Here is a 12,504-nt window from a genome sequence, read left to right as displayed (position 1 = left end):
ATAACACCAAATATTCCCTATGCATGGGTTTTTATTATTATTTCAGTTTACAAAAATGATTTTTTTCATAAAAATTCAATTTTTGTATTTAAGTATACCTAGTTATCTGGAACAATATTTTCATATACCTACCATTAAATCACCATCAAATAATATAATAAACATAATTAATTTTCTTTGTATAATTTATTAATAACATTTTAATATTATTATTATTGTTAGATACTTAGATATTCTATTTGGAATAATAACAAACAGTAGTTTAATTATTAATTGGCTTATTAATTCTGTACTTCATGTTTTCAAAAGTTTATACGTAAATATATTTTCTTTTAATCATATTACTATAGGACTATACACTACCTACACACTATACATTTTGTCAATGTTTTTTATATGTTAATTTTCCAAATCGAAAATTAATAGATTTTTTGAATAAAGTTCAATTTAAAATAAAATCAACACAAGGCGGCATGTCGTAGTGTTCGTTTATTTTTCAATTACGATAACACTACACCGCATAAACCACATTATACGTATTTCTGTGGATGTCCCCAGCTGCTGTACTCTCAGTTTGCACTTAAATTATTCCAGTCGAACCCCTCAAAAACCATCTAAAATGCAATGCACTTTTCTAACAGGTTATTATTTGTGTAAAAAAAATAAAGTAATGGAAAAATTAAGGCCGGAAATTGACATTCAGCTAAAACCACAGAAATCAATATTTACTACAAATTTTGTATTGAGCTATTTTTATTATTTATAATGCATACAATAAATAAAAAATTCTGGTTTTTATACGTATTATTATTTTAGTTTTTACAATATTTTATAATGTATGTAGTTTATTTTTAAAGTTCTTAATTTTCAATTGACAAGTACAATATGGTTTGTGTATGTTTCAAATGTTCTTAATTATTGCTAATTAGCATGAATTAATTTGTGATATAATTAAAAGTTAGGCGAATATTGTTAATTATACTTTATTGCATTACATATCTATGTAATATAGTTATATTTACTTACTATTTTAATTATTTGGTAAATGATGATTTAAATTTAAAAAATCCTATTTGCATCTAAAAATCTAACAAATAAAGAAAAACAATTTGATGATATAACGATTAATAGCTATATAATCCAACTTTTTGTCACATTGGTATCATTTTTATTTTATTTTACTCTTGTAATGGTTATGACATTTTAAGGGTAAGTAAGGTTCAGTTAATAAATGCTTCAATAAATAATTGAATTAATTTTTCTCTTTACAAGTTCAATACAAAATACAACAAATTGTTTTTTGGTATTTTCTTAGAATTTTTAAATTGAAGTTTACAACACTTTATCTTTAAAAAAGAACGTACAAATTATTATGATAATGTTAAATAACAAAGTAGTACAAGTAGTACTAGAAAAAATTAAACGTCAATATTTTGAATAATATAATTAATAATGATACTATATTATATTATTATTATACTAAAATATTTTGCATTATAATTAACATTGTTACTGTCCAAATTGAAAAATACAAATTCAGTAATTATGACACAGTAATTTAAACTGATTTTCTAATAGGTATAACGATCTTTACAATGTTAAACACTTGAATCCACAATAGGCATGTAGGTTGTTCGATATTGGTAATGAAAAAAAATGTTAACAAAGGAAACATATTTCCTGAAAAACCGACGAGAGTCAAAAACTAATTACATTACGAGTGACTTTCTGAAATAAGAAAATAATTTTATAACAATACCGGACTGATTTTGTCTGAAAAATTACCAGTCCTACAAAATGCGTATCGGAAAAATACTGTCGTTTTGAGTTATGAGGCAATTAGCGAATGAAAATCGACTTGCCATTTCTCTCGTATTTTTTTCCATCTGAAAAAAAAAACTTTAAACAAACTACGGTTTAAATTTATTTTCGCTTTCCATCGTACGTATAATGTTATAAGTTATAACATTACAATAATAATAATAATAATAATAATAATAATAATAGTATAATGTTGTTAGTCTCCTGCCGGGTTATCGATAAGACACGCACACGCACACACACACACACACTCACGCGGAGCACAGCGATCGACATCTGTTAACCCTTAACCATATCGGGTTATATTATTTTATACCCAACGGGTCGACACCTCATGTCCTAGTGCCACCGTCATCCTTTCTCTCCACCGCGGAGGTAAAAGGACACGTGTATATAATAATATAATATAGGAAAGGACCTGCTGCGGGACGTGGATCGGCGATATAGGACGACGGTGGTGGTGGCGCCGTCGGGGGGTGGTGGTGGTGGTGGTGGTGGCGGCTACCGCGGTATACAATTTACTTACGGCCTCGGTGGCGGAGGTGAAGGGTTGTTAATGCGCGTTTAGCCGGCGGCAACGACAAATGTTTTATGCGCGCGGACTACGGTTAAATTCAGATTTATTGGCCGCCAGGGCGCAGTTAAAATCGGATATGGTTGGAAATCCATTCGGGCAAATGGTATCGGGACCACCATGTTCGTGAATGGCAGAGGGGTGGCAGGCAGGGGAAGCACGGTTTTTCCGCGATATCGAACGGTGTGCAATAATGCAGTGCGGGTGGACGGGCTCGGGAAGAAAAATTGTTTTGTGTTTGTATTTTTTTTCCCCGTCCGACACCGAATAAACAATAACAATACGAATATTGTTGTATTATAATTTACAGGTTAATTGAATTGGGAAAGTTTTTTTTTTTGGTTTATTATTATTATTATTATTCTTTTCTATCTCTGTCAAACATTATAATAATATGATAATATTGAATTATATGTACGCCACTGGACAAAAAACAATCGTAGTAGGTATAATATGATATCTGACCGGGGGATGAGACGAGGGACAATTTATAGATGTGAACTTTACGGTCTAGAAGAAACTACTCCGTTGCCATCGTCTAATACGTAGGTACCGACCGACTGGGACGTGACGATAATTTTGTGAAAGCTCCGGCTAAAGCTGAATAATTAACGCATCGGTAAGTTTACATCGAACGGTCTGAGAAGGTGATAATATTATGTAGACGGAGGCGAAACGTATTTTGTGGATTAAATGTAACGAAAACAAAAGAAAACGATTTCGTGCCAAGAAAATATTGCACCGAACTGATAAAACAATAACAATTAGGGCTGTGAATGCATTATAAATATTTATTAAATACAATTAAAATCTCTAAAACTGCATATTGGAGTGCAATAAAAAAGAAAGAAAATGACTTATTATATAATACTATAAATAGAAACAAAAAATAGAGATTAAGGTTAAAAAATTAAATTCATCGTTTCAAAGTTTGTGTTAAGAAAGCTTTGTTTCGCCAAAAACTAAAAACAAATTAATTTTTATAGATAATCATTATTCAGCCATATATATAATTAATATAAGTGGGGCCCACGTAAATTATAAAATAATTTATAATATGTGAGCATAAAACAAGTTAATTGACAGAAATGTATGCAAAATATCATCATGAAATGATGCAATGAACAAAAGAAAACAATGACCTAAAAATCAAATGAATCAAAATGAATCTTTCAAAATTGAATTCGTCGTTATATTACTCGAACTTTCGGTCGAGAAAGTTACGTTTTGGTTGACAAAAAAAAAAAAATACACGTCGCTAAAAATGCATAGCCTTAATAATAACAACAAAATAATATACATAACGTCGAAACAGACTCGGATAGGCTGAGTGACGAAACTCCACGCTCGGCTGGGAATTTCGTCCTACAGACGGGAATTGCTGGAGAACTCGTATTGCTCCGCGTAACCGTGGTCGATGATGTGCCGGACGGTTCCGGAAAGGATTTCGGTGATCTTCTCGTCGGCCGCGTCGATCCGGGCGACCAGCAGGTCTTCGACGGTCGTCTTGTCGTCGTCGTTGTCGATTTCCAACAGCCCACGTGGGTTGTCGTTGATCATGTTCGGCACGGCGAACAACAGGTGCGCGTAGCCATATAGCGCGTGGAACCTGAGCTCGTGGTGCAGCTGCTCCACGGTGGGCGCCTTGACGTCTGCCGGCAGCACGGCCGCCACCGATTCCAAGTACACGGCCAACAGGTCTTCCCACCGGTTGTCCTGCACGTCTTTGTCCGCGTTCTTGTACAGGAAGTAGGACAAGTCTAGCCCGGGCGAACCGTACCTGTTGAATTTTTAAAAACCGAATTAAAAATATATCCATCGTAATAATTATTTACTAGAGTATTACACTGCGAAATTATAACCCCCGTTAAGGCGGTACGCTTATTATAAAAATGTCAAGATACAATATAGTTCATGTTTGGTTTGGTTTTGTTTTGTCTCCCCTCTATAATTCCGCCAAAGCCTTGCTCCCGGTTTTAGAGGAAAAAATTACGGTTTTCCATTATAAAACGCATTAGCTCTGTTCGTAAGTCATGTAGCGTCATCAACGCCGGACTTAAGATTTTAATGCCTCCTTGCCGCTCTTCAGCCACCCTGACTTACCGACTACTTTCGAGAAGCCGTGCTCTTCATAATATAAGCCACGCAAAAAGGTACGATATATAATGCATACGGATCGAGTCAAAAAATGTTCTACACAAATAACGTTTCTAATAGAATAAAATATAATCAAGTATCTTAATCTCTTTACATTTCTATTAAAACAAATTAATGGTAGGTATAGTCGGCTGGAAATCTTAAGCCGGGAGAAATATCCAATGGTTCTTCTGCATGAAGTAATTATATACAAAGAAGACATATTATTATTTAGTTCTTTAATCGGAATAAATATATGTACTGTCCATTTAAAATTGTACAAATAGAAGTGGCACTCAGATGTAACCTAACCGAAGTGCAGGTTTCATTTTTATATTAGAATTTTTTAGAGCATGTTTTCAGCGTATAAATAATATTATGTACCTATTTATATTGTATACAGTTAAAACCCTATTCAAAATATTTTAAAACTAAATAGACTAACTAAGATTCAGCAAATTGAATTATTTGTAAAAATAACAATAAAAAAAAGGTGAGAAAAGGGTATTGAAATGCTATGATAATATTTATAATATAATAACACTTATAAAAGTAACATTAATAAATGATAATATATCAATTAATGAGAAATGTTGGTCAACTATTTTCCGATACAGAGGATTGTGTTTTGGCAATGTGCATGAGAATAGATAAGGAATGGAAATGGTGAACGTTCGAGGAGGGACAAGACAATTTTGCATCACTTAATAATACTAGAGCATCTATAAGTATCGGAATTATTATGATGAGTATTTTGTAATGTCTTAGTGCGATATATAACTATAGAGCCCTAAATATTAGTATTTTTTTAATTCAGCAGATTGAAATGATTTTTTATGTGCAGAAAATAATAATATACTTAATGGCAAAAAGTTTCAACTGTCTACGAAAAATATTTTTTTAATTTAAAATAAAATAATCAAAACCATTTGGGGAAAAAATGTTATTTTTCGTTTAATATTCAATCTTGTAAAAATTTGAACTTCAAATGCTGCTAAAAAAAAAAAACCGTGTCTAAGTATTTTCGATTTTTTAAATAAGATACTAATTGATGAGAAACCTTGTATTCAACTTGTATTTTCTCTACGGTTATTTGTTTCAACAAAAACACAATACCAATTAAAACTTATTCCTACTCTTTAGTTTTTTACTTTACTCAGTGTCAACACCTAAAATAATTTCTAAATACTATTCACTCTAATCTTTAGTATTAGTGTTGGTTTTTAATTTATTGTAATACCTTATCGTTTTCACAAAAAACGAATAATTTGTTTTGCAATTTTATTTCGATTAATTTTAGTATACCTATAATATAACCATCATATAAATAGTTTTATACTAATATGTGTCATTTAGAAACAAATAAAATAGTAATTTGATTTTTGCGTTAATAAAATTCACCACAAAATCGTAATTTTTAATGTGCCCATCCGACCGTCATAAACATCAGCATAAATTGATGGTTATCATAATACGCACATAAAAAAACAATATAGTAACCCTTTTTATGATTTTCATCATCAAATAAAAAAGTCATAATAATGGTCATTATTGTAGTACTTAATTGTTCGAGTTTATGCTTTTAAAAATACTATAGTAAATGGTACTTAAAAATATCCTAAATTAAGTTGACTTTTTCTAACGATTACAATACTGTATGCTTACAAATGAAATTAATATTGCGTTAATCATATTTTATAGAAACTAATAGTTTAGGTACTTATACAAGATTGAAGACTTCTGTATCGTAATGTAGCTGTTATTACATAGATACTCGAATAGTTAACACATATTTATTACTATTTTTAACTACAGCATAGATAATAATAATATAACTAACTGAAATTAAATTTACATTGTAACAAAAAACATCCGCAATATGTTTTATTACTTATTTGTGTCATCGTATTTAAAGTTTTACAACCAATTGAAGAACTTCGAGAAATGTTTTGTTCATTATGTTATTGTTCAAAATACAGGTACCTATACACAATAAAGAAATGGAAATTGTTCACAAATAGAACAAAATATGTACAATAAGCATAATATGTGATGAGATTAATGTCAACTTTAAGTTATATAAATTACTTGGGAGCGAAGTCAATCGTCGGCGGTGCTCTGAATGGCATACATATAATATTATTTATTGATGTACTTATTCTATTTACTTAAGTCCGTACCTAGATGCAGTTATAGTTATATGAATGCAAGTAGTTGCTGTTTCTGACATTTAAATTAAAAAAAAACACATATTATATAGTAGGTAGGTAGTAATTTTTAATATTTAAATAAATTCAAATATCCTTAATATACAAAATTATATCTGAAGAAATGTCACCGTGTCTACGGAGAAGGGAGCTGCGTTTCTTTTATCAGTAAAAAGGGATATTATTATAACAATATCTCTAACCCCCACGGAGCTCAAAGACTATAACTCACAACATAGTACAATAAAAAATCAAACTGTAAGCCCGGGGTGTGAATATCTTTGTACGATATATTATTATTGTTATTATGTTCTTGTATGTTTTTTGGCACAGTCCCGCGCCAATTCGCACTGTGAAAATTGATTTATTGAATAAACGTTGTACACGATTTAACGCCTCGGACGTCTTATCTTTTCTTCACATTCGGAGGGTGTTTCGGGTTACATCCGTAACATATGTTTTTTTATATAGGTACATATTATTACAGTATAATAGTCCATCAAAAATATTCGGGGAACGGTGGACAAATTCAAGGGCGGAGCTGATTAATGTTCTGTCGCTAACGTTTATGCCTACGTTTTTTTTTTTTTTTTTCTTCGTACAAAGGCGAACTCGATTTATCGATTGTGTGAAGGTGAACCGATGATCTTGGGAATTATTAGACCGTATGGAATACGTAAGGGCGTGTGTTTTTTATTCGTATTTGTTATTATTGTGAATTTGTTTGGGCAAACAATATTGTTGTTAATAACAAAAAAATATTTATACAAACAAATGATTCATCGTTTTAGATAAATAATGGCGTTTTCGTCGGTAAATGCAAAATACGTGGTTAGACATACTTCTTGCGACCAAAAATGTCGTAGATATTTTTTAATCTTTGTTCATAAAATCAGTGTAGAGTTGATGCGTAATGAAACGGTTTGTTAGATGTGGACTTATTTCTACTACATAACATAATATTTATCTTAATTCAAGTTCAAAAATTCAGTTGTTATGATAAAACTATCTGAATTATTTACTTTGACATTACGTTACGCATTCCTAAAAATGTTATTACAAAAGTTTCAAATGACCGATTTGATAATACCACAACACTATTATCAATGTAATACAATATGTAAATTAAATTTAAATAGCTGCACAAAAATTCAATTATTACCACACACGATTACACGATGCATGTAAAATGTCCAGTAATATATTTACTATACGTCTATACTAAATTAATTTCTCATCATCGTCCATTAAACGTATTATTATTAACCAGCTGCAATAATCAATAATATTTAAACATAATATATAAAGGCAACATTTTATTAGTTAATCGTAACAATTAAATTTTATCGTGAATAGTGTAATTTCAAATATCAGTATACCGAATCGTATTATAATTAGTTGATGGTTATTTTATTATTGTGCGTGTGGTATTAGTATTATGTAAATGAACAGCATAACTCGTTTATAAAACATGATTGACGTGTGTACGAGTATAATTGTTTTAACATTAAGTTCAATGTTTTGTTAAAAACATGTAATTAAAAAAAAAAAAAAAAAGAGAGTGAAACCCCGTCTAATTTCAGAGAGAGAAAAATCGGCCTCTGTTGTATTTGAATTTAATAAGCTTTTTTAGTTGTGCCATTGTGTGACGAAACAAAATAACCGGGTTGATTAAGTTATATGAAATACGATTTGCATCGGGCTTAAAACGTTTTTTTTATCCTTTTTCTTTTTGATATGCCTATATGTAAATCTGTGCAGGCTTATCCGTTGGAAAAATTCTCTATTTCTATCGCTACTCCTTCCCCCCTCCAGTGTTTTGTGTCTATATGCACAATATTGTATTACCATATAAATAAGTTTCGGTAATACTATAAAAAAAATTTAAACCAAATTGATTATACTGGCAGTTGTATATTACACGCTCGAGAGTAATCAAGCTTGAAGTCATTCGACTTAAGACGCGCTATCGGTCGGCACTGTACTATTAATAAAAAAAAAAAAACTTTATACTTAAAATATTATTACATTCAGCGTACATTCTAGTGGGCATTGACTGATGTGGATACATATTTGTAGAGAATTTCAATTAAGATTTTTGAGATTATTACAACGAATAATTTATTATTTCGTCGACCGCGATGAAAACACAATTTTCTGTCACAACGACCTGCGATTATTAATCCGCTATCGCATAATAATTGAAATAAAATAATGGCAATAATATCTGGTTGAGTGTGTTTACTGTACGAAACAAAATAAAACGCAATAGTTTCATGAGAAAACTCACAGAAAATAATAACAGAGCATTATATAAAAATATTTCATATACGATTCTTGCTGTTCGACATGGATACCTGCGTAGGAAATCCGTTAATCCCGATCGAAAGCAACCCTAACCCTAAAATAACGATACGAAGACGGGGTGACTGGGTCGAGGGGGTAATCATAGGTATGGGTAGCCGACAAGTGTTTTTGATCGAGTCACGCGAGTCGTTACTTCCGCTAAAGTCAAAAAGCTTCAACTTTCGGAGACATTGATATTGCGGAATAACAACAGTTGGGTACAACCAATATGGTTACCTGACGGCTGTGAACTCGGTGATCATGGCGTCCCTTGGCTGTCCGGCTTCGTCGTACTCGAACAGTATGTTGGGCTTGCAGTAGTCGCCGTGGCATATGACCGCGAACGGTTCCTTGGGCGTCATCGCCAGCTTGAGGTTGCGGTCGGCCTCCCGGATCATGGTCAGGAACCCTTTGAGCTTGCCGTCCCGGTACTTGTCCTGATCCATCAGTGGCCGGGCGCCGCGCATGCTCATCGACTTGAGCCCGTTGCCCTTGACCAGCCAGCCGTCCTCGTCCCACTGGATCTCGCGCAGGTTGCCCACCAGCTTGCGGAACGCAACGGGGTTCTTCTGCTTGGCGGTGAACGACATGCCGTGGAACCGGCCGAGCGCGGCGATGGCCACGACCAGGTGGCCGTAGTCCATGTGCGCGCTGCCGACGCCGCCGCCGTGTTCCGGGCTGCGCGCGGGCACGTAGCCGTGGCCGCGCGGGTCTTCCAGCACGATGACGTCCTCCGGCCACCTGGCGCCGCACTCGTTGCGGCCGTACACGAACACGGGCAGCGAGGGCCCGCGGGCCCCGTCCGGCAGGTGTTCTAACAGGAACGGCACCACGTTCTGGTACGCGTGCATCTCGTTGTGGAACTGTCGGTCCGACTTGAGCACGGTACGCAGCAGTTCCACGGGCGGCTTGAGCTTGACGGTCAGCCGAGTGTCCGTGGCGGCGCGCGAACCACTGGCCGGCACGGTCAGCCGCCCGGACGCCACCACTGACGACAGCCGCTGCGTCTGCTTGGGCCTGGACGCGTGCCGTGGATCCCTGTCCGGGTCGAACGAGGCGGGTCGGTCGGCGGTGGCGCCGTACACGCCGTCGGCCGTCAGCACGTCCGACAGCCACTGCTTGAGCGATTCCCGACTCGTGTTCATCGCGTAAGATCCTCCGCACTGAGATCCGCGTGAATGTGTCGCGCGTTCGTCCTGCGTCGTCGAGCGATGTCCGTCGATTGCGCGACACCGCCACTCGACCGCGATAACGAGCGAAGTGTCGGCGCATTTAATTCATTATCTTTTATTATTATTATTATTATTATTATTATTATTATTATTTCCTCGCCGCTCATTCGTCCTGGCAGCACAGATAGCGTCGAATGTTTACCACTCGTGATAACAACGCCGCCGTCGCCCGATCGCGTTAATTTGTCTCCTACGACTGTCCACACCACTCGGTGCTGCTCCGGCAGTGCACCGTACTCGATAATTCCGCTGTATTGATACGGTCTGGCTGAGACTGAGGTGACGACTTTGACGTGTTGTACACAATGTCTAGCCCAAGCATATATGAAATCAAAGTATATTATAACTGGGTCAAACATTAAAAATAGTTATTATTTTGCGGGCTGCACACGAACATTTATCGACCACAGAACATTTTCCACACGTTTTTGATTTTAGTCATTCTACTGACAATACTATACAATACCCACTTATTCAATTACAGTTTATCAGAAGATAAGACAAACAAGTAACGTAATGACGTGGTATACCACTCGCTAACATAATTGTAACACGAAAAACAAATTATAACTATAATTGTTTTTATTGATTTTTTTTTCAATTAATTGTTCAATAATATTTGCTATCCAAGGGCCATAAAAAATGTGCTGTTGGCCGTGTGTTTAGCGTGCCAGATTAGTTTAACCTCTAACCATGTTCGAGTGCTCTGCAGAAAATAACCGTAATGCAAAGGCTTCGTTAATGCGGTTTTTTTTATTTGGAAATAACAACCTTAGATCAAGCGCCAGTTTCACCTGGGATTATGATCTGTCACTTCTGGTTCGTGCCTAAAAAGCTACTCCAAAAAATGTTATAATGAATGGCCCAGTATTCCAGATGAATCGTTTAGTTATGAAACCATCTCTCACATAGCGACGGGGAATGGGACACAATGGGTCAAATCTGAATTTTTCGTCGAATAGTTCGAATCATTAAAAAAATATATGTAACGAACATTTTTGTTTTGTTTTGTTTTTTTTTTTTTATTACCACTTTTAGTCGATTACTTTTAAATTAGAACGTATATCAGTTGTCAAGTACCTGCGTGAAATATTAATGATACGATAAGAATATTATTATTATTATTATTATTATTTTGTTCAACTGTCGACTGAAAGCTATTAATTTTATAATTGGTGGTATTTTAATTTATACAATAATACACATAGTTTGACATCACTATTCATATGTCATAGGTTTAGGTACATATACTATAATAGTACAATATTTATTACTAAAAAGCTATGTACTTTTCCTTTATAATAAAACATTTGTGTTTTATTAAATTAAATATAATTCTACTATATAAAACACTGTAAGACTCAGGTATTTTATATGACGTGAAAATTAGTTTAAAAATTAAAATTCATTATACATCCAATGTTATACAATTTAAACGTTTCAATTTTTTAATCGTACTTGCACGTTTTAATATGTTATGTTGTTATTACAAACAATTATGTACTGAATAATGAAAGAAAAAAAGTTAAATTATAATAATAATTGCTGAAACTGAGAAAAATTAATGCTATTTTTAAATAATACATAATTTATTTAAGTTGAAAATAATTTATTCTTATGTATTTACATTTTACTTTATCGTGAAAAATACAATAAGTCAATAACAGATAATACAAAAATTATATTTTAATGATCTATATGTTATTGTTCATTGTCCAAGGTCTTCCATATTCTCAAGTTTTTGATAAATGATGAAACCATTAACTTGTTAAATGATGAATAAACTATTGTTATTTGAGTACCTAAATTAAACATAGGTTTTTTGTTAAAAAAAACCAACGGTTTAACTTAACTTTTGTACGTGAATTGTATATTTTAAACTTGTTATAGAACATAACATAATTATCTACATATTTACTTATATTGTATACAATTTATGGCCACTATGCATTTTTTTATAATAGCCTCTAACAACTATAGGCTGAAATGTTCTTAAGACAAATTTATCACTGATAAAATACCTATTTATGATGTTACCAAAATGTAATAAAACAATATTCTATGTAGGTACAATATGGAAGGTGACTGACATAAAATAATAAAAGTTCATACTTTATTTTAAAATATCATGGAAACCAAATTTATTTTTATTTTATTTTATTAAAGTATTTTATTATTTTAGTTAAAT

At 33.5% G+C, this 12,504-nt stretch overlaps 1 protein-coding gene across 1 annotated transcript; it reads right to left on the bottom strand.

Annotated features, from left to right (window-relative positions):
* Positions 1 to 1,785: 1,785 nt before the first annotated feature.
* Positions 1,786 to 11,323, bottom strand: LOC111038239. Its single transcript, XM_022321262.1, has 2 exons — positions 9,322 to 11,323; positions 1,786 to 4,175 (listed from the first exon to the last, which is right to left on the bottom strand). Exons 1-2 carry the CDS (start codon positions 10,227 to 10,229, stop codon positions 3,761 to 3,763), a joined length of 1,323 nt encoding a protein of 440 aa, XP_022176954.1. The 5' UTR covers positions 10,230 to 11,323; the 3' UTR covers positions 1,786 to 3,760.
* Positions 11,324 to 12,504: the final 1,181 nt, after the last annotated feature.

The sequence above is a fragment of the Myzus persicae genome, unplaced genomic scaffold (assembly GCF_001856785.1).
Source record: "Myzus persicae strain clone G006 unplaced genomic scaffold, MPER_G0061.0, whole genome shotgun sequence".
NCBI lineage: Eukaryota > Metazoa > Arthropoda > Insecta > Hemiptera > Aphididae > Myzus > Myzus persicae.
The sequence above is the reverse complement of the archived record's forward strand: the minus strand, read 5'-3'. Positions and strand labels throughout refer to the sequence as shown.